We start from the raw sequence: 23993 nt of genomic DNA on the forward strand, positions 1-23993 counted from the left end.
TGTTTTTCCTGTTATCGTTAAATGGTGTCATGAAACGTGCTCACCCTGAGAACGATATAACGATCTGTAACAATTGTATTTTCTCTCGATCCCCCGCGAAACACGGTCACCAGTGTTGGGATCTCTGCGGGAGTCATGAATGACAATGAACTTGTTTTGATTCAGGCGCCAGCGGGGCTAGCGACGTCTGGGCTTTGATGACGTATGGAACAACAGATGTCTTCATCCTGTAGCCTCCTTGCTTCATTCAAGTCCTTGCTTCATTTTATCTTTGTCTTGTATGCTACATAAAGACTACCTTTTCTTTTATTTTCAGACCTCGGATTCTGAAATAACACATGATTCTCCAGTGACAAGTCTTTTTGACATAATGGGTTTTGACGCAAGAATGTCCATCCATGGACTCTACGGGGGAACCAGCACTGACCGTGAGAATCACACGTAAAAATAACCTAACTCAGAGTGCTCAGAGGAATCCCTCGACCATTGTTGCACTGTCTCTTGTGCCCCTGTGATGTCTACAGGACATCTATCGGGAAAAGAAAGTACTGCAGACATTCACAAATGATATCTGTCCAAGGTGCTGACTAGAACTTCCATGCCATTATCTTCCTTTCCTACGGCCTTTTAAAATCAAACTCCTTATTTCATTGCTGTATGTGAACTGGTTAGTGTATTTACATAGTCAATAAAGCGCAAGTGCAAGACTGCTGTCGCCAGTGGACAAATATCACCTCCCGTTCTTCACACCTTCTTCACCATTGTTGTCCCATTGGAGGTGGTGCGAAGTCGGTAAACAGAGTTGTTGGACTTCTCTGTTGCGGAGCGGGCAGCGATCTGTTTGTGTGGCGGGCGGGAGAGCGGTGTTGATTTTAGACGGAAATACTCGTTTTGGAGTGTTTGTAGAGTTGGAAATTAACCGGTCTGATGTGTAGTTAGATGTTGTAAACTTGTAGAAAATGGTGAGCTTCTGAGTGTTTACTCATGGAATGGTATGGAAGTTTCAATGATTACATTTCATTGTGTCATACAACTGATCATGTGAAACAAATTATACCATAACAAGTACTAGTACTTGAAGAGAGACTTGGTCAGAGGTTTTCATTGATCAGTTCAAAAAGGTTATAATAGTCAGACAGGTCAGTTCCACCCTCTCTGTCGGTTGTCACATGTGAAACAGAGCAAATAATCGACTCTGTGCCCCCAACTTTCCCCATTCCCCACCAGACCTGTCTGCAGACTGAAAAAATAGAAGAAATTGGCGGAAAAGAGGGGAATATTTTGTCAGAGGAGTTGACCGGCTGTGCAGTCCTAGGCTATAGCCCATGGATCTCTGTGGGAGTCATAAATGACAATGAACTTGTTTTGCTTCAGGCGCCAGCGGGGCTAGCGACGTGTGCTGTGATGACGGGAACATCTCACTGCTCAAAAGACCCCGAAACCCCAGGTCTTCACAGTAAAACAATACGTCGTCAATAGAACAATACGTCGTAATGATGACATTGTGCGACAACACTGTTCCGGATCGGTTCTGACCAGGGAGCCCACATGACAATGACGCTTGTTTTGGTTTGGGCGCCGGCGAGACTGACCAATGATTTTTTAAACATAATTGGTCTGATTAAGGAGGTTCTATCTTTCTTAGTCTGATCAGCAGCAAATGCATAAAGTCCGCTATCTTATATGGGATGCGCCCTGTGCTGACGTTTTATAGATAATGATTCATGGAAACCCTATAAAGAGGATCGGATACATAAACTAGATATCATTCAAGTGAAGGTTTATTCTTGTAGACGTACATGTGGTGCTACGTGGTGCTACTTATGGTTTAATGACATATATCGGCTTATAGCACTTAACGTTACATCACTCAATGACATAATTGTCATCATACCTTAAAGTTAAACTCAAGCGGTCACACTTTGCAAAACGAATAAATTCAAATGTAACGTTAGCTTACAAAAGGTCTGTACAGGTTTTCCTGTCTCGCTATACTGGTAGTCAATGTTCAGTGTAGCGAGAAAATACAATGTTACAGAAGAATAGCGACACACCTCACAGCATCACACCCAGTGGTATTTCAAATCTCTGTACATGGGAAGGGGGATATGTGCTATTTGCAAATACCGATTTAAGAAATTCTACATTTGCATAGAAAGTTGATTGGTCAAACTAGAAAATAATAATTTTCCACCATGCATCAAATGTACAAATATTTATGAGAGCATGATAAACTCCATTCAGCCATTTAGACACTATACCTACAGAATCTGCTTTGTTACCAGATGTCATTCATTTCACGTGTTGTCACGTTTCATGTTTTGTCTCCTGTGTTACATGTTCAGCAGTGCTTTCTCCAGCTTTTTTCGTCTCACTCATGGTTTGGGAGTTGATATTTGTTGTTAGTTCTGTCATTTTAAGCTCACGGAAATGCATTTTCATCCGTAATGTCATGAACATCATGTCGCAAAGATTTTTTGGACGGATGTGTTGAGATTTTTCTGCCCAGCAAGCAAATTTTTGTCCCTGGACGGAGGGACAGCCCTGGAGACAGCCCAGTCATACATTGTTCTTGAGACAAAGAGCATCTTGCTTGCATAGTCTTGGCACAAGTGTATAAATACTTCAGTTATTGTATAAGTACAACTGAACTATTGCACATTCTTCTCTTTCTTACTCACATGCAACAAAAACACAGACAGTGCCCTGCACAGCTATGTAAAAGAAAAAGAAATAGAGGACCAAACCAATATATTCATTTCTTCAGTGTACCTTTTTATCTGCTGCTCTTTCAAAAGTTCTCATGTTACTTAAAAGTAGTCTAGTGCCTTTTTTCACTATTCTTTCTTTAATAGATTTCTCTTTAAGAGTGCAGACAGAGGAAATACTTTGCAGTCCCTTTTACATGTATTTGCTAGGGGATCTCTGATCCATTGATGGTCAATGCAATAAATCTACTTCGTTGGGGTCATATGGTTTGTGACACAGTTTACATTTTTCACAAGCAGTACTGTGCTTATAATAATCCACGGAATCCTTGAACAATGCGATGTGTGGAGAAGAGGTATGATGACAGACAGATGACAGACATGCCAGGTCCATGTTGCTGCAGAGTCCTATGTCGGAGGGAAGACCATGTGGAAGGTGGCGTACACAGGGCACCTCAGGTTGGACAGGGTAAAGGGCTGCAGGGAACAAACAACAGAACAATTTCCTTTAGAACTCTTAGATATAGAAAATACATGTAGTACATGAAACCATGATAGACACATACAAGGTTCGCCAGGTTACTCAAGCAACTGGCTATGACTGTTTCAAAATTTTATCCAGTTGCTTGAGTAACTGTTTTTGGCGTATCTTATTACCTGGATGTCTAACCTTCATCAACATACAAGGTTACCTTCTTGACCAAAACAGCTTTCATCAACAGATTATACATTCTTTATATCCCTGTAACAGTGTGGTTCAAGTGCTACTTACTGACCAGTCAAACTGGTCCGGACCTGATAGCCTAGTGGTAAGTGCGTTGGGTTTGTGCGCTGGTGGCCTTGGTTTGATTCCTGGGAGAGGAGACTGTGCTACTCGCCTTGTGCACTTCATCCCTACCATAGCCCATACATTTTGCTGCCAGACACAGACTTACTTTGCTCTGTGAAGTTTTCCCATCCAGTCCGAAGCCATGTGCCTGCACCCCCGTGGACCAGCACTGGTACTGCCCGTCCAGGAAACACTGCACCTTGATGTCGTAGCGAACATCTCGGTCCTGTCGCAGGGAGAAGGTGTGGCGCTCACAGGCACGGAACGACAGCACAGGGTCGCTGGGCTTCAGTCTCTGTAACAAGAGTCAGGGGACATCTTCGTTACCAACAACACATGTATGTGTAAGGCAGTCTAACTTACAGGATATTCAGGAATATGACAGCCTGGTATCTGTTTGACTTTGCCTTACATTTTCTACATTTTGCGTCATCACCCAGGTATTTCATGGTCATTCCGGAATGGTGTAACAAAAGCTATGAAATTGTCCATCTTAAGGTTCCGGGTCGGAGTTCAATTGTGACGGGGGGGGGGGGGGGTTGGTTGGGTCATGACCCGGTAATCTGCCGGAAGTGCGTGGTCGTCACCCTGATTTCTGCCCGAGATTGCTTGGTGATGGTTTTAGCTGTGCATGAATATTTTGAATCTTCTTAAAAGCCCGTGAGTTGTAGTATTTTTGGGTGCAGTGCAATTGGTTCGCTATCGAAGCCTTTTTTGTATTAGTACACGGCAACGGTGATGCGGTTTTTCTCGCCTGATGACCCAAATAGCATCGTTTTTAATGCATTTTCACCGAATTTGCGTCATCGGAGATTGCGAAAAAGTTATCACATGACTTTTTTATTTTTTTCATTTTTCAGAAACACCATTTACTAAGCTTTCTCAGCATATATGCCTTGACCCCAGGAAAACTCGTTTTTTCCGAGCAGGTTCGATCAAAAAAGTGAAAAAAAAAAGATAATTTTCGGGTGCCTAATTTACATTTTACTATGGTTTCTACCCAAAATAAATGGACAACGGACAATACCGATAAATACATCGGAAATCAGAAGAAAACCGCTTTTCGACCATGTGATTACATTTTCCGTCCTAGTTTTCTCGGCGGAATTGTAGCCCGTCGACCTGAGGGTGTTGGCCTACATACGAAATCGCAAAAAAACTCCGGTCCGAGACCTTAAAAGGACGGCAGCGGCTACGTCGATGACGTCATAGATGACGTTATTTCGACGCATTCGAAAGCTTTTATCAAAATCTATAAGTTTGTTTGAAAAAAACCCGAAGTTTGCCCTTTTTTCTCTTTTAAATTCGATATATCCGTGACAGGTGCTTGGCGCCCCCCTCCCCCATGTGCCACCCCCCCCCCACCTCCAATACGGCCATCGTTAATCATTTCTGGCCGCCAAACCGTTTTTAAAAGGAACTCACTGACTACGTCATTTGATGGAAGCCCATGTCTCAACTTGACCTTCGGTATGATTTTCGCGATGCCCCGCCTTTATGATGACTTAAATGGGTGAATTAAGCTAAAATTTAAGTGCTTTAAGCCTTCTTAAGGCGAAACTTGGTTTTCTGACTTTTGGTTCGTCGCTCCTTAACGTCGCGATCTTTTCTTCTTTTGATGGTGTGAAGTGATAGCCTACTAGGCGCGCTACACATCTCGGCCGCACTTATTTAAACTGCCCGCTTCTAGCTCTGATGATATGCTCCAGGTTGCGCTTTGGACTGTGTCAGAATGCATTCTTTTACACATTTGGGGAGCATTGTGCTGCCTTAGGGGCCTTTACGGCGAAGTAGTGAAGAGTTTGATGTCGGACACGTTTGATTCGGAATGTGCGACCTGTGGTCTACCAGTCTATACCAAAATTTGACATATTCTTCGTTTCAGTTAAAAGCTACGAACTTAAAACGTGACCCCCTGCTGTTTTCCTCGAGAACCATTTCACCGACGCCAACTCTTAAAGAGGCTTTTCTGCCAATATGCAGCACCGAAACGACGGAAAGTCCGCATAATTTCAAAGCCAAGGGCATGAGCAGGCTCTCCATCCCGTTTTACCTGTTTTTTGAAAAGCGATGTCCCGAAAAATGATGTTTTTATCTATTTCCCTACTGTAACGTTGTTAAGGCCTGTACGTTGGCAAGATAGCCTCAAAACACAGTGTTTTTCACATGACTTTAAACCCCTGCTGCGGGAAAAGTAATCATCGCAGATAAGCCAAATTTGGATATATGGTAGATATAACTTTTCTGAAAATTTTGAACAAATTTTAAGAAATAATTTTTTTTTCTTAAGGTTCCGGGTCGGAGTTCAATTGTGACCGGGGGTTGGGTCATGACCCGGTAATCTGCCGGAAGTGCGTGGTCGTCACCTTGATTTCTGCCCGAGATTGCTTGGTGATGGTTTTAGCTGTGCATGAATATTTTGAATCTTCTGAAAAGCCCGTGAGTTGTAGTATTTTTGGGCGCAGTGCAATTGGTTCGCTATCGAAGCCTTTTTTGTATTAGTCCGCGGCAACGGTGATGCGGTTTTCTCGCCTGATGACCCAAATAGCATCGTTTTTAATGCATTTTCACCGAATTTGCGTCATCGGAGATTGCGAAAAAGTTATCACATGACTTTTTTATTTTTTTCATTTTTCAGAAACACCATTTACTAAGCTTTCTCAGCATATATGCCTTGACCCCAGGAAAACTCGTTTTTTCCGAGCAGGTTCGATCAAAAAAGTGAAAAAAAATGATAATTTTCGGGTGCCAAATTTACATTTTACTATGGTTTCTACCCAAAATAAATGGACAACAGACAATACCGATAAATACATCGGAAAACAGAAGAAAACCGCTTTTCGACCATGTGATTACATTTTCCGTCCTAGTTTTCTCGGCGGAATTGTAGCCCGTCGACCTGAGGGTGTCGGCCTACATACGAAATCGCAAAAAAACTCCTGTCCGAGACCTAAAGTACATATTGATGTCATTCCTGCATGTGTGTAAAAGTCGATGTGTTTTACCTGTATGTAGAAGGTGTATGTCCCCTCTGCATCCAGCCTCACTGCCTTCAGCTCAAAGTGGAAACCATGGATGGACATCACCTCACAGTAGAAGGGCAGGTCCTACAACAGCGACAAAGAACCATCAATAAGCAGGACAAACGGAAACAAATTCTCATAATTTTTTATACATAAGCTTCAAACACAAACATTCAAAACGATACCTCAAATATTTTTAATCTGATGTTGAAAATGTTGAAAGCAGGAATGAAGCATGCTGTGGATATCCTTTATATTGGTAATACCAATTTATGGATCAATCTTCATTTTAAGAGCCTTCTGTAAGAAATTGAGCTGACTTGCACTTTAACCAACTAGTGAGGCCTCAAAAAGGACTAATAATAATGGTGGCCTGACCTGTTCCATGATGAAGCCAGCCCTGACAGAACCGCTGTAGAAGTTGTACTGTAGCAGTCGCATATCGCCCCCTGCCTGAAGCTGGTGGAACAGCAGAAGTACTGGTTAGTTCATCACACGCAAAATCTTTACAGTTGACACACATCATATTGTGTGCTACATATTCATTTGTTCTTGTTCACACATGCAGCCTAAAGTTTTTGAAAGATATGTAGGCAGTAGAATTGTGACTTACTGAGTGATAATGTTGTGTGAGGACCCTGAGGAGCCACTGGTACGGCAGGATATTCATCTGCTGGATGTCATCCAGGTGCGATGCTGGGGGGGAGGGGAGTGGTGGAGGTTAGCTTTCAGTATTTCAAACTTTATACTATCCTTCTGGAAATAACTGCTATTAATGAGAGAAAGGGTTGTGCTATTTTATTCAAAAACTCCCTTGCAGTATTGTTGATGTTATAGCCTAACTGCTGATATGATGCAAGATTATGCCATGTAGAAACTATAAGAACGTACTGTCTGTGATGCCGTGGAGCTTCAGTGACAGGAACAGTCCGCTGTACACCTGTCCCTCCTCACGCTCCAGAAATGCACTGTGCTTTGGCAGGCTGGAGAGAAAAACAATCATTACTTTTATATTGTTTGGTAATAACTGCAAATTCATAACTCTCTCTTATGGTTGGCTGTACTGAATCATTCTCAAAGAAGAATTATCAATAATTCTTTATTAGTATAAGTGATATTCTCATCATACTGGTTGGTAAACTGTAAAGTTCGAACCTGTTGAAGTATGTGATGATGCTTGAGTGGGAGGGCATGAGCTTCAGCTCAGGGTGTCTCCTCAGGAAGATCCAGTTACACAGAGTCTTGTACAGAGAGTACTCGTTGTAGGTAAACAACCTGTTGAGGAGTAGAAACAGTTCATGTTTACAAGGATGGTCTTATAGCCAAAAATCAACCTAACCAGTAACCACCTGTTAGAATTATCTAATGAATTAGTCCTCAACTACATGACCTCAAGATGCAGAAAGTCTACCAATGATATATGCTCATGCTTAAGACTGTCAAACCTCACAGCCTTGAAGTCATCCGAGGTCATGGTCACGTGCAGCTGTGACCGTCTTACCGTGTGGACTTGAGGAGTTTGGTCATGACCTCCATGGGCAGCTCCCGCAGGTGGATCTGCAGGGACAGCTGTGGGACCAGGTTTAGCTCCAGCCACCGCTCGCAGGTGGTGATCACTGACGACTGCTCATACTGGGACAAACACAGGGAAGAACACCATTCTCAACAGCTTGGTACGTTTTGCTGACGGAGTAAACATCTCAACAAGGATATCTCCATAACTATACTATCTTAAATTCTACTCTTGAGACTCCCAAGCACCTTGACAGTGACTACCTGAGGTGGTTTGCAAAGTAAGATATACTGGTACAACTACTAAATTGCTCTACAAAAGGCAAATAAATGCAACAAAGGTGCAGGAAAGAATGCAAAAAGTTATTGGTATTATTGATATAGGTTTCAAAGCTCCAGAAATGTTGGGATCACTGTTGACTCACCTGTATGGCTGCCTTCATGTAGGTGCAGACATTGCTGGCCTTCACAGTGTCAATCATGATTTGGGAACACCTACAAAAAATAATTATGACCAATTTCAGTGAAGATAAACAAGGCTTCAAACAATCATAGCAGGAGTCATTTTGGTAACCTTGCCAGTCAGTTCAGACACCTTCATTGTTGATGTTTCCTATCACAAAGCACTCATTATTCCCATCAAGCAAATAGTAGGTTTGTCTTCATCAAATCTGTCAAGAATTACAATTCAGCACCAAGGACAGTGGTGTACACCAATATGTCCACCAGCACAAATCTAGCCACTAAGATTGGCTGCTGTGTCGGTCACGTTTTGAAGTCAATGAAGTAATGGATGATTTTGAAAAGGATGTCCAGTATGCTGGCTGATACTGACCCGTTCAGCAGCCCAGGACACTGCATGTGATAGGCAGCTGCCATCACACCTGCTACATCCTCCTCATCCACACGGGTGTCGTCATGGTAAAGGTTTCCAAGGGCGATGGCCAATGCTTGGGGGACAGAGACAACAGGAAAACAGTAAGGACATGAAACTCAAACAAAATACAATGTAGAGTGAATTTTTTTTGTCTTGCAACATAGATTGTTGGATAAATCAACTGATGAAAAGGCAGTATGTTTTCATTATGTTTAAAAGATAGGAGAAATTGTTTTTGGAACTGTTCTTTTTTAGAAGTATGTGTGCATATGAAAGGGTGTGTGATTTTTGATGGGTTCTCCTTACAAATGATCCCACCCGACTAGAAAAGAGTCCTTGAGCACCACACCAGCTCCTACCTTCCTTAGTGACGTTGGCATCTTTAATCTTCAGTTTTATGGCAGTGACGTTCCTGGTTCGCTGGATGGAAGTGTGGGCAGGGTCACTCAGACCTTTTCTGGGTCCATCAGATATCGTCACTGTGTTCAGTCTTTGGCTGATTTCCTGTTAATCACAAATATTGTTGACAGTTAAATACACAAAGCTGTGAGGGGATCAGGACCATCCGGCCCTTTACCAACTTGGCTCAACACCACAACACCAAACTGGGGCCAGGGTTAAGGTCAGGGTTAGGGCATTGGGCTGAGTGGGCCTGAGCAGCCATGGGCCGAGTTGGTTAAATGACTAATAGATCATTTTCTTTTCCATCTAGTGTAGTGTGAGAGGAAATTCTGTGCCTTTGTCAATTATGTTAAGCCCTCATATGATAGAAAAGTGGTAAAAACACTGATCATGGAGAAAACAGAGAAGTCAAGTAAAATCAATAATTCTTCTGTTTGTCATGTGATCAATGGAAAAGTTTTCCAGTAGACTGAGATATCAAAGGAAGAAGACCAAAGGTTGTCCTCCGTACTGACCTGATATTCATTACTGTAGATGTCGCTGTCCCTGATGTACCTGTCCAGCGTCTCTGCTGTCCTGTCCCTGTAGAAATGCTGCTGTTTGGGGTTCTCGGCCTTGTACAGCAGCTCGGACAGCACCTTCGACTTCTGCAGGAAGGGCTTGTGGAGTTCCCAGCTGGTGCTCAGGCAGTGGAGAACCACATCTGAAGTACAATACATACTGCACATTACTACATGCAAACAACAAGGTTGTACGTCCTTCCAGCTGCTGTATTCATCTACATGTCTAGTCAAAAAGCTTCTTTGTCTTATTCTTCACCCCAAAGGAGTGAAACATGTAACGTAACATGACCAATTAACGTCCAATTAATTTAAAACGTATTTATCTTAAAACCGCGCGGACAGAGCCAAATTTCAAACCCATGCCCATGGGCAGAAATATCAGCTCTTCTAAAAAGAAAATGCATGGTCTGTAAGTTTTTCTCCGCCCATTAACGCTGTGCGAGCTTGTATTTATACTGAGGTATATGATGAAGAATTGTGCTAGGGTAACCCATTATTGTCCACTTCTGAATCTCTTCCCTTCTAGCGCTATGCTTGAAGAACATAGACCAGAAAAAAATGCACAGTAACTGTCGAAAGTAGTCTGCAGACAAATGATAGTACAATCACTATGTCTGTCCGGCCACTTGCTTAACGCGATGGAAAAAAAAATGTTTATCTGTAAATTTCCCCCACATGCGCGGCACGTGGCATTCACGTGGTAAACGCATGGCCATTATGTTTTGCTGTGCAAAAATTAAAGAGATGGCTAAGGATCATACTTATGATGTTCTTTATTGCTCATGAGAACAGGCTTTGGCATAATACACCGTGACATGTGGACATGAGCCAACCGGACGTGAATAGGTTCTGCAGGTAAATAGGTCATGTTACGTTACTTATTCAATCACCGGTTTACTGTCCACCTAGAATATGTCTGGCTAAACTCTGCTGCTCACGAAAGGGGTAGATAGGTGGCATAACGGTTGTTGATAAAAATTAAATTTATCTAGATATCAGTCTAAGACCTAGATTCCATTTCAAATATGATTTGACACTTTCTTTTACTAGTGAAGAAAATCTAGGAAAAAGTTAAATGCTATTTCATAACAAAGGTATTAAAGAAAATATATGTCAAACTGAAAGAAAGTCTTGATAACACACCTGGGCCTGCCACATCAAAGATATGTTTGGAGTGGTAGTGGAGGACCTGTGCTGGGGTCGGGTGGTGGGGCGTCAGGGGTTTGTGAATGGCAAGACGAGGGCTGAAATATAAACAGGTACATTATGAATTATGTTACTTGTCAAACAAAACAAAACACAAGCATGTAGCAAAATTGCGAATGACAAAAAAAATAACTTGTCTCTAATAAAGTGTTCATTACTTCTTTGCTAGTAAAAACATACAGGTTTGTATTTTAGTGTAATTCATGTCAGGTAAAATTGTACGTTGGTAACATAATTTGTAGAAGTGATTGATCAAGTGAACATTATATGTTGCTATTGAGCACACTATATATGTCAGGAAGTTATGTTATGTTATGTTATATTATATTATATCATATCATATTATTCCTAAATCATTCCTATTATTGGGCTAGAAGTTTTGTAGCGATCTAGCAGAATTCCAAGAGTGCGCCTTCAGTATTAGCAACTTGGCGGTAATCAAGCGTCATCTAGTAATCTGGGATGGTAATGCAGCCATAAAACTGTCTGGCCTATAGACTGGAGAGACTGGAAACACTGGCAAGCGGAAGATGTAAGAATCCCAAGATTACAGTCCCTGTCTGAGTGCAGATAGATTTCGCTATCATAAACCTGTAATGAAGGATTCAGTTCAGGAGTTTCTCACCTGACCATCTGAGCAGGAGCTGTCCTGGGTGGGGAGGGGATAGATGGGGAGGAGCTGCGGCTGAGGGCAGCTTTCCTCAGTAACCGTGGTGACGAGAATGGCCGGCTCTCCTCCATCTGGAATTTGTACGCCTTGTCGGGGTCACGGTTTACTGATGTGCACGCACTCTCTCCTGTATGGGAAATACAATATTTGTTAACACTTCTCGTTAACTTCTTAATCTGTAATTATTAAAGTGCTGCTTGCATCAGGACAGCATGGCACTGTACAGTTACATCACATTACAACTTGCCATGGTACTGCAGGATGTCTTTCATATTTACCCGTATGAATACCATTGACTTTTCTTCATCCATTGCTTTATAAAATCAACACTAAAGGAAGCTTTGGACAAGAGACTAATATATCAATATCATAATCTTAGGCTATAGCGCCATGCTAAAAGGATAATCTTGAGTTTAATGACGGCTATTCTAATACAACTGCTGAAGACAAAGAAATAAGTTTTGTCTGTGTGATGTAAAAAAGGCGTTTTCCCTCACCAGTCATGATGCTGCGTACGCTGTCGCTCCAGGCTGGTTCCTTGATGGCTTTAACGGCTTGCGATGTGCCCAGTAAGTCACTGCCTAGACTCTGCGGCAGACGCCACCGGTTTGTGCTCCCCACTTGTTTTCGCACACGACATCTCACAGTCTCAGGGTGCTAAAACGTTAGTGTTGACATAAAGATTTATTGGATTTGTATGTATTAGGCCATTTGATAAACTTTACATTGTGTAAAAAGTTCAAGGACCTGTTCACTTTGTTTTCAAAACAGTTTTATAGATTTACAGCACTTAACTTTTGTCAGTCCCACTCTGGCAATATGTATATATATATATATGGCCTCCGTCGGTCATACGTATATGTACTGATTGAAATATCAGGTGTACCTAATTCATATAGTGTAAAAACATTTAAATTTTTAAGAAAAATTGGTCGCATTAATGTAAACAAATGGTACTTCTGTATGATCTTGTAACCAGTTTTCATGATATGAGACTACCATTTGGGACAACACGTTGTACACAGTATTCAATTTTGGGCCTGGTCAGTCCTCCTCTTTTTACATTCCATATTTGTAAAGATACATATCTCCACGTAAACATAGCTAACCTCAGAGTTCAGAGTGGTTTCATGCCTTAAGCTTTGGGTAAGCATAAAGCCTTTGTGTTCAGAGTCAAGCTGGACTTAAAGTAAACTTAAGAGATGGTGAGATAAGGCAGAGAAGTTTTTGATTTTACAACGTTAGCTTGTTGTGGCATTTGCACCCCAGCGTCAGTTGCAATCTTTTCACTGCCATGCCATGTTTGTTTACCTTCACCTGGCAAGGAAAGAGCAACAAAGAGGCCATTTCAATATATCAGGGTGTACTTTTCTACTTTGTCAAGCACCACAGCAACTAAAAACAATTTTGAGACTACTAACCAAACAGTGGTGGATATTCCACCAGGGATGGGGTGGATGGGAAACCTTTGTGAAAGCTACTCTAGCATTACATTTAAACTTGTAATATGTCTTTGGTGTACAAAATGTATTCCTGAACTTCTTAGATGTTGCTACATGTATTAGATTAACCATTACTTTCAACAGACCACGTTCTGATCTTGACCCTCTACATTCACCTTGTGCAATGGACGAGAAAAAGGTGGACTTTGTTTGAAAAAAGTGGATTGAGTGCATCATCAATGCACAAAATGTTTAAAGTTCTGACTACATTTGATCTGATTTGACTTTTGTACCATCATAACTAATCTTGCCATGCTGATGTGATAAACCTGTTTTAGACAGTAGCATCGGGTGTTATGATCACTCCCCTGTGTCATGTTTCCTCATTGCTTCCTCCCCTAAGACATGACAAACAGGGCAACCTACCATGCCAATAGTGGATGAAAAGATCATCTAACAAGTAGTTCAACTTGATTGACGGCTTTCCATACAACATCTGAGAGATTTCCATCAGTCAGAGACTTTCAGTAAATAAGTGACTATTCATGATGAATTGTGAGGCTGTGACGAGTGTCAGGCTGTGTGGATCATGCTGTGTTAAGACCAATTTGTACAAAATACAGGTAATGAATGTCAAATATGCACTGAGGTATCAACCATGACCAGCTCTTTTACACTGCCTGTTTGCAAACCATGACAGACCATTATGTGCAACATGATTTGATACAAAGTCAACTTGCCAACCTCTGGTAACTATGAGCATGGGCTGAATGTGTCCCGAAGCAAATATAAAGTCAAGGAAATTAAGGAATACAAAATGACGGCCCACTGCCTTATTCTGATGTTTTTGTCATTCCAAAGTATACGTTAAACTTCAAAAGGAAACTTTATAAAGTTGTATCATGAAGTCTGTTGCCAGAAGTATGTGATGAACTTTTAAACTTTAACTGTTACTCATGAGGCATGACCGGCTTCGCCTAGTTTCACCTGCAAGCGTCGCCACAAAAGGAGCCCCTTTGAGATCACACGAACCTTAGCTTGTAAACACCTGAGATTGTAAGTCACACCTGACTCTGCATACAGCTGCAAAAGGTCTCTTACTGTGGGCCAGCACCTAATATTACCACCTGATACAGGAGTTGTCATGGTGATGAAAGTTGACCCGCCCAAACAGTCAATGAATGAAGCATGTATCCATGTGTTGTGTTGGGCTTTTGTTGTGCCTGGAGGGACCTGGGTCTTGGCTTTCTACCAAAGTCTCTGTTTTGAAAACAAACTTCTTGTGATACTTCCAAGACTGCCTGTGAGGTCTTGGTCCAAGCAAGGAGGTTAGATTTTTTAACCTCCTTGATCCAAGCAGGGCCACTAAAGTCAGTTAAACCTCACTTGCTCTTTCCACATTTATAAAAGACGAAAACAAAAAGAGACCACAGAGTTGTGCGATCTTACAGGATCTTACAGGATTACCACATGGAAAGATAATTTTGAACTGTAAGGAGGCAGCATTCATTTGTACACAGGCGTTGTCAATGACAGTTGTGGCTGCTGAACAACTCATGGTGCTTACCCTCGCAGGCTGTCGTCCGTCCACCACGATTCCCATCAGCGCTGTGATTGGTGCGTTCCTCACTGCCCTGCATAGGCAAAAATGTAAATGCGTCATCAAACTGACATGATTATAGTGGAACGTCATTTCAGAACTTGTCCCACAAAGATTTGTTGTGCATGGAAAAGAATTAAGAACCTTTTCTGTGTCAAATACTGATTTAGTGATGACTTTGTTGCTCTAGCTGCTAGAATGTTTTTTCATTTTTTTTTCAGCACAGCTCTTCGGTGCCCCGCGTGTCTATATGTCATGCTCAACTGAAAAGAAGCTTCAAGTGCTGAAATGTTAACTGAAAATATTTTGCCGCAATGAGTGTTTCTGCTTTCAGACTTTCTGAACTACGAAAACTTTGAAGTCGCACACTGTACTTTTGAGTGCTTGAAAATGATGCCCATGTTTGTGTCAAGAATGTCACATACCTGAAATTCAAGTCTTTCAAATGACTGTTATGTGTACAACCTTTTCATTCTGAGGAATGGCTTTGAGGGCAAGAATTCTGTGTTGCTTTGTGATAGGATAGCGTGCCGAACCCAAAACAATAAACTAGTTCTGGGCCGTAACAAGAACAACAATCTAGTGAAGGTGGAATGTAAGTACTGAAAACTTCAGCGGGGACTTTGCTCGTGTTTGTTATAGATAAGTAACATGCTCTACAAGTTTGATAACTACTGGAGGCTGTAACATGTGTGATCCATGTTTTAAATTTGTGCAATCAAAAACAATACATAAGTGTGTCATGTAATAATTATGTATGATAAACATGTATTACCTTAGTAATAAATGAGTTCTTTAAAGCCTGCATCCTTCTGAATTCTGATAAAAACAAGACCATTGGGCGTGTTTTCTACCCAAAGTTAAGTCAGTGTCATGTAAGATAAGAGTAATAATGATGAATAATGAATACATCTTGACAAGGTTGCATTAGCATACAGATAGTGTCAATAAGATTGTTGTATATTTCCTGATAAGCTGGATTTGTGGCTCCAAACTTGGTAGTTGATAGACCACTAAGAACTACAAAATGTTAAGTGAACTTCGCTGGTAAAAATACTTTACAATTTTGCTGTAGCAGAAATAAAAACAGAAAATGTTGAGTGAGTTTTACCGTCAACTTAGAGGAACTTAATCCTGTGGAACACAGCCAATCAACTTGCCATTTTCTTGTTGGGATGGGGAGATTTGTACTTTTATCAGACACAGTATGAGGTAGAGAGGTGTGCAAGCTCCAGGTAACAGGTATATTTACAGTTCTATTGTGTAAGATGTTGCAATGAATATGGAAATGTCCACATGTTATTTACATGGCTTGAAAAGAGCTGTAACTATTTCAATCAGAGTTGTTTGGAGATCAAATTCTTTGCCTACTGAAGGCTGTATTTAATGCCTGATTACCTTTAGAGCTCACACAAAGGAAGGGACACAAATAATCGACAGCTTGACAAGATCCTGCAAGGGAACCATGAGAGGGGGCGACAAAAAGTCTCCTGTTGAAAAGGAAGGGAGACATTTATGAGTTTTGAAGATGACAACAATTGCATTTAGGCCTAACTGGATAAAGCAATTGCACCCTTGTTTACTAGCTACACAAGAAAGTCAAATATAAAGTCAGATAGTAACTCACAAAGATAAGGAAGACCAACAGAGTTCAGTACATCAAAGAACTTTAAGTAGTTTGTTTGAAGAGTCAAAGTTGAAAATACTACGAAAGGGTTATCCTTGTTGTCAATGTTTCCTTGGAAACCTCTTGAAATATAATCACATGCAAAACACCTGTTACTTCTGGGTACTGACAACGTTTATGCAGGCATGAACCATAGAATAGGGTGGCCCATATCAAGGACCCTATAACCTCCTTGCTTATACCTAAAAAGAAAACACAACTGTCTCCATGTAAGGAAACAAATCAATAAAAGGTGAAAAAAAATTATTCCCATGTCACATGAAATGGATGTATGAAAAGACAGCAATGATCTTTTTGTGCTCCTTCTATGATACTAGTACTGTACTAGTATGCTGTTACACATCCCATTTGATTGGGAATAATCACTGGAAGGCACTTATGTTAGAGACCCGGTCATGCCAGTGGGCACATTGTAATCTAAGTTTTACTTCAGACCTGCCGTCCCTAGGGAACAGCATGGTCTGTAGGAAAACACCCCAACTTCATGAATTCTCAACAACTTTTATGCTTCATTCAGTTGCATGTTAGTTGAGAAATAACACACTACTTCCCCTGGTTGCTAAGAAATGGGGAGATTTATTTGCCTTTTGTTGCTTTGTGATGTGCTCTCCTCTGTTTGATGACAAAATCAACCCCTTTAAGTCCTTGTGTTACCATAGAGCAGTGTAATACTGAAGAAACAGTAAACATCTGGAAAGCCATGGAATGTCTACACTAGGTAAGTAATCCAGGTGTTCTAGAACAAGAAGAAAACTACTTCTATTCCAGAGTAAGGTCATACCTGCCTTCCAAGACCTGATTTTAAATTTCCCAATATCATTTACAGTATATGCCGATTTGTATACCTTTTTTCTGTATATTTCGTCTTTCTGTATAGAATTCCAAAACACCAAACCATTTACCATTCACTCAATTGTAAAAACAATGCATATCTGTATAGCCCATAATCGTAAAGTTCGGGGTATTGTTTAGAATCTTGTCCGATTTTATCGTAAAATGACCCACAACTACAGGCTAAATTTTGGATTTGAATTGTTGTTTCGGGAGTGGGGACGCCGTCTACCGTTCAACAATCACATTCTTTTGTTACTCGCTATTGTCATGCTTGCAAACAATCGATATCGGTGCCTTCGACATACGGTGATCTCATTAAAAACCTGTTTTTCGAGACTCAAGCGACGAAAGTGAACAAAAATACGAAAAGAAAAACACGATTTTTGTCGGAGCATTTGAGCCTCTACGCTGTATTTTGCCCCGATTTACAGTTATTTGTGGCCGTATTCGACGGAGAACCTATTCCTTACATTCTTTCCCCGTGAAAATCCTGCTTATGTAGCGTAGATGAATCGTATTTTACGTCGCGATTTCAGAAAAAAATAAAGCGACGAAGGTCTTGTGACGCTGGGCGGCCATCTTTGTTTACTCATTGATATGCATTTTTCTACGCGCTGATTGGTTTACGTCATAAAAACCTGTGCTCTGATTGGTTGACTGTAAGATTTCACGCGATCAACATGCGGCGGGAGTTTTTTATTTGGCAGGAGTTTCCACGCAGTTCGGGCTTATCTGAACAAAATGGATCGCGTATTTAATCCAATATGGTGACGTTAAGATCGACGAAAAGGTCGGATTGTACTTTGATTAAAATTTTGCAAAATAAAGTTGCGATATCGTTAGTGTAATTGTGTGTCTTGCCCAAAATCCAATTCGCCCCCCCTCCCCTCCTTCGGGACGTCAATATCGCTAGTTCGGACAGTCGTATAGTTCGGGGAGTCGTATAATTTGCGCTGACAAATGGGCTATACAGATATGCGGAATCTACTGTATCAACAACTGATAAGATTTTCCCCACTTCTTTGAGTTTCCTTATCATATTTTGCAATACCCAATGAAGATCAAACTGAAGAACCAGACTTTAAGTAACCAGAACTTCTCACTCAGCCTTGAGAACAAGAGGCGATAGGGAGCCTTTACAGTCAGTATGTCACAATGCTCACGGACAATGCACCACTACAGATATCGAACGACCGGTTGTTGTGGGTCCAACCAGCCGATCAATGCAGCAAATCCAAACCCTGAAAAGTCGACCGAGTAGTTTTTCAACGACCCTTAGAGATTATCCTGAATGACTCTTGCGTAGTCTAGCACCGTTATAATGACAGGACACGCTCAAGGAACTGTTGAAAATGTGAATTGGTTCCTGTCCGAGCTGTGTGCAATACTATGATTGATAGCGACAGTGAAATAAGCTTAAAACTGTTCGTTGATAATGTTAATTAGATAGTGCAGTATTCTGAAGTACAGAACATGTGATAGATAAGAGTTTACTTACTGTGGATAGGACCTGGCCGCCGGGGGTGTCGGCGGGGGGATAGCGGGGAAGTAGGACCCGGGAGGCGTCCGGTTTAACGGCAGTACGGGCCATTCCACTGTCGTCATCTTCTCACGACTTCACCGACGTACTGTTCAAACTGTCCGACGTTAGAAAATATCAGTGAAATGTCGAAGATCTCTGCCAAACTTTTGCAAACAGGTAATGTCTGGAGGGACCGTTCGCCACTTAATGAATGACAGCGGCCATGTTGGACAGGTGAGTATGGTTGCCAGCTGGGCCGCGTCACCAACCTGTTACGCTTCCTCCGCGGGGACTATTTTATTGAAAAAGTTGTCGTGTTTGTGATATTTCCTCAAACAGTTGCTACAAAATATAAACAATTTGTCTCACAAGATATTCCTTTGGTGGATACAAATGTTACAACATTTCTGGCTGGTGCTTAGAGAAAATAATGCTTTCTCCGGCGGAGTGATACAAAGATGTTTACACAACTACCTGTTGCTAAGGTAAACTATCGGCAGGTGTGCGGCATTCGGACGTATCAAGTGTTGTTATTGGAGTCACTTGGTGTTCTTTGCTAAGGGGCTATGCGGGCACGTTTCTTTCAAGGAAAGCTCTCGTCAAAATAAACTTTCTCAGCAGAAAAGCTGGAAAATAAACAAGCAGGCGAAGTAGTCGTGCTTTTAGTGCTGATAGGAGTACGTGGTTACGTTTGACCGCTATATTTCACAGCCAAGATGAACTATTCAGGTTTACTCTGACAAAAACATGCCAGATAAGTTTGTCTAAAAGATTTATTGTCGGGTCGTTATTGTTCTTTTCTTCGTTAAGACATTGTAATCTGTTCTTTGTATGAGGGATCTTCTTAATACTTTGATGCAGTGATTTAGAATGGGCACCTGCCGAGAAAGCACCCTTAACTGTGAAACTCAGCATGACCAGGCTCTCCAAGGGGCTAGTCGCTCAATAAACTCAGAAAAGTAGCGTCTACACAAATCAAAAGGCCCACAGCTTCAGGAAATTTTTAAAAAACAAAACACACAAAAAACTTTTCGGACATCAAGATCAATTCAAGATGGGATGTTTCTTTCCAATCATCATTATGCAAGGGCCGTGGAATTGATACATGGTCTAACGGCGCATGCACCTGTTAACCTGCGTTTCTTCTAAAAACCAAATGAGGGCACTTGTGCGCTGATAGATTGGTGACGTATTCTCTTTGTTTCCAGCGTTGTACATGTATACGGCTAACACATTTCTCCACATCTTATCCTGCTTGCAATTGTTATTGTCATTAGCACAGGAAGAATACATTACAACTTAATTGCGCACAGCTCCGCTTGTATTACTGCTGTTGAAAGGCGAACTCTGACGTCCGGTTTTATCCTGCTCCCTCGCCGAGCTGAAATTAAAGGTACATACATCTGACAGTAACAATAACAAAAGTTTGGAAGACGGTTTGTCGAACGGATCGAACGGATTCACACAGCAGAGGAAATTGTTCCATTAATTTTCCGGTTCTTACACGCAGTCCTAACAGCTACGATAATCGCCCCCATCCCTGACGCAGTGGTAATGTTTCCCGCCATGGGTCACATCTGCGCAGCTAATGACGCCACAAACACCACTTTTATTCCCCCGAATGTAGCCATTCCGGCGCCATTTTCCCAAACGTCGCCATATCCACGGTCTGATGGTGTTTAATAACGAAAGAAACTGTCATATAAAATCGCTGGTTTATTTTATGTGTTTCGATTTCAGTAATTTTGCCACTGGCCATTCCTTACAATAAAGGTCAAACAATGCAAGCGTCTACCCTTCTTTTGTAGACATGAACGTTTTTGTTTTTCAGAATGCAAGGCTTGGTACTTTTGTTCCTTCCCTGAAAAAACAAAAGAAAATCGACACACCTGGATGTTTTGATGCAGAATCTGTACATACATTATGATAAAAGAATTATCACTTTTCAACTTCTTTCTAAAAACTGAAAAGGTCGAGACTTAAAAAGACAGCGATTTACGTGCGTTTGTACTTAACATGCGACAAGTTAGTTCATTGAACATATTAAAGATATCAATATTTCGCCCCCCCCCCCCCAAAAAAAAGATGAGATAAATAACACAAAGTTATAAGGTAGCAAAATACAGTGTACGTCCGTGTTAGTCTACAGTGCAAGACTCTGATCTGACCGGACCTCGCACAGGGCAGCAGAGGTCTAGGGGATGCTCTGTGCGGCCTTTCCTCATAATTCATCAATCAAGTTGATTATACAAGTCCTGGCTACACTATAAAACAAAAACCATCCAATTTCAATGTTTTCAATTAAGCTGCTCTGATTGGTTATTTGTGAACCAGACCATGACGTGGGTGACACGTGACGCCCTGGAGTTAAAGGTGACGTAATCGGATGACAGTAATTATGAATATTTAGCTTTTGATTGCATACAATATTCACTTATAGGGCTAAGGTCACGCATGGATATGTATTGATTGTTACACTCATATAGTCTTTGATTTTTGGTATAATAGGATTAATTCATGAATTGCACCCCAGGTATGGTGTATAGTAATTTCATTTGGAGCAGCTGGAAATAATGGGATCGGTACGGGAAGTCTTCTCCGTAAAATTACAAAATGTAACTTTTCGAATATGTCTGGTGAATGATTGATACCTGCAGATGATTGGAATGATATAAGGTTATTGTGTGTTTTCTGCAATATCATATTTACACAAAGCATAAATAGAGGATCTGTACATCAACTGTATGTTTGTTTGTTTGTTTGTTTGTTTTTTCAAGCACCTTAAACAAGGCATCAACTGTTTACCCTCTCCCTGCTACCTTCTCACTGTTACCGGTTGCAACTACAATTTGGCGCCAAAAGATTACTCAGTAGAAGAAGGTCGAACCACACAATGTTTTCCGTTCCGTTTATGATAAAGATAATGCCGTTGATTATGAATCATGATAAAGATGATGAACTGTTTTATACATTGATGCTTACAGGGATTGTACGTAAATTTAACAGCAACAAACAACTATGCCACTGTCTACTGAAATATTCTATCAAAGCATTTATCGTTCATTTAGGATCACATTCCTGGTGAATGCGCGAATGTGATTTTGTAGGTGTCTTCTACATGGTTAACGGCTTGTCTAACCGCACACAGCGGTTTTCTTATCACCGTGTCGCCACGTTAAACCGGTTAGGCGATGTTGAACGGTGATTTTATGAAGCGAAAGAGCGGCTAAGAGGAGTCAATAGGACAGATAAGCGTACCTTCGGGGGTCAGCAAACCGTGTCCAGAAGTTTTAATCGCTTCTCGGATACTTTCGATGGGAGGACTTCTGCACATTTGCGCGCCGTGTGCCGGGCGATAGGAGGATTACAGGCAGATTTGAGTAATTGGGCAGAATTGACTGAATTCATGGGGTTGAACAACATCATCGTGGCTAGATTAATGTTGGAAAAACGCTCGTCTGATACGTAAAGACGTCTTCCTGTTAGCACAATTGTCAGGACGTGACTTGGCATGTCTATAGGTTTCAAAATGCACGTCCATGCATGTGGCATTATTCACTTCACAAATATATATCGGGTTGTGTGCAAATGTACATCTCACATCGTGTAGTTTTGTGTTCATTGACGACCTTGTACATTTTACGGATGTTTATAATAAAGTAGTTGGTTGGTTGGTTGGATTGGCTAGTTTGCTGACACAGGGCAATGTCAAGGCTGAAGGTAAACTTAAGTATGAAATGTTGGAGGGGGCAGGCAGTCTGTAACGATCAGTTCCATTCAGCACTCACTGTAAGTTGTTTGCCGTTTCTCTTCTTCTGTATTGGGATAACCCGTGTGCTATATAGCCAAGCAGAATTCTCGCCAATGTGAAATTTTCCTTCCAAGCAGAGGAAACTTTCAATCTGTTGTCTTAGTAATCCATAACTGATAGAAAGATTAATCAAATCACTATGCAACAATGGATATCTGATAAAAAGGGCAAACAAAGTAGCCTGCATGTAACCGGTAAGTGACACCTGAGTATATACGTTTATGAACCCGTGTACGTGACAAACAGCGAAGTGCTTCCTGTGCGGTTTAAGTGTACATGTGACGGACTATTCGTTCAGCACCAAGGACAGGGACATGCATGGCATAAACGACACACTGTTTATATCATCAAACGTGAACGAATTCGAATCAAACCAAATCAAAGAAATGACAATACCAACAGGAGTAGTATTGTCAGCATGTTACTGTCGTCATGTTCCATACTTTGGTGCATTTAAATCTTTTCAGTTATTGATATTTGACATTCCATGGGCTTCGCAATCGCCTGTACCTTTATCATTATAAAGTTTTGCCTCCGCTAAGGAGAGTATGTTTTCGCCTCTGTAGGGAACTTTGTAGCGGCTTTTCTTCAAACCGGAGCTTTGATTCAAAGTGCAAATCACAAGCATGTAGATCTCCTATGTAGTAATCCAATGTTGCCGGGCTAGTTAGGCCCCTGCTAACTCACTTCAAACGAACTTGTGGAAAGTTCTCATTTCACAGGGGCGACAGTGGCGACACCTGCCCGATGTCTGACACACCTGTCCACGTAACGTCTTGTGACACCGGTAATGTCCTTTAGCGGAGACTGTAATGCCGTCTTCACCTCCGCTCTTTTCAAAGTAAGTCCTCCGGCACTCACCTTGCTCATCAGTATGCGCCGCAGTGGTCGGGACTCATCATAGCGGCGGCCGCCGAACAAGATTAATTGACGCATTACCTTGCAAATGCGTTCCTCGCAAAATACCACTTTGGAGGCGGTGATCTCAGGAGACCTCTATTCAAAGACACCACGTTGTTCGCCGGTCCCAAATGACTCTAATGATGTTCATAACCATTATAACAAAATTTCGGGAATTAGGCACTGATGCGCTTTGGGTGGGCCGGGGCTTTTGGCGCACATCCCACCAGGATAGCTGGCTATCTATAAACGTCACCCTAACGCACAATCGATTCGCCAGAGCCCTTTAAATTCGTTGCTCTATTAAAATCACTTGTTCCCGCAATTTTCCACGCACGAGCGGCTCCATGCCTTCCCGCCTCTGTATCTCTGCCATCTGGGAAGCGGTCAGAGCGGACGGGGGATAA

The 23993-nt window shown here is 41.6% G+C and overlaps 1 protein-coding gene across 1 annotated transcript; it reads right to left on the reverse strand.

Annotated features, from left to right (window-relative positions):
• Positions 1-1763: 1763 nt before the first annotated feature.
• On the reverse strand, positions 1764-19138 carry LOC136430355 (BTB/POZ domain-containing protein 16-like). The gene is made up of 17 exons (XM_066420889.1): positions 18852-19138; positions 14800-14866; positions 12288-12447; positions 11746-11917; positions 11058-11158; positions 9867-10054; positions 9309-9453; positions 8908-9022; positions 8498-8567; positions 8062-8192; positions 7716-7835; positions 7452-7543; positions 7174-7256; positions 6939-7019; positions 6543-6644; positions 3644-3832; positions 1764-3185 (listed from the first exon to the last, which is right to left on the reverse strand). The coding sequence occupies exons 1-17, from the start codon at positions 18956-18958 to the stop codon at positions 3117-3119; spliced, it is 1992 nt and encodes a 663-aa protein (XP_066276986.1). The 5' UTR covers positions 18959-19138; the 3' UTR covers positions 1764-3116.
• Between the last annotated feature and the right edge of the window lie 4855 nt (positions 19139-23993).

Source organism: Branchiostoma lanceolatum, chromosome 3 (assembly GCF_035083965.1).
Source record: "Branchiostoma lanceolatum isolate klBraLanc5 chromosome 3, klBraLanc5.hap2, whole genome shotgun sequence".
Classification (NCBI taxonomy): domain Eukaryota; kingdom Metazoa; phylum Chordata; class Leptocardii; order Amphioxiformes; family Branchiostomatidae; genus Branchiostoma; species Branchiostoma lanceolatum.

Coding starts and splice junctions, on each gene's coding strand:
- LOC136430355 (XM_066420889.1), bottom strand. CDS start 18,958: ATGACGACAGTGGAATGGCCCGTACTGCCGTTAAACCGGACGCCTCCC. Junction 11,159..11,745: donor GCTCCTGCTCAGATGGTCAG/GTGAGAAACTCC, acceptor TTTATATTTCAG/CCCTCGTCTTGCCATTCACA. Junction 7,020..7,173: donor TCACACAACATTATCACTCA/GTAAGTCACAAT, acceptor CTGTTCCACCAG/CTTCAGGCAGGGGGCGATAT.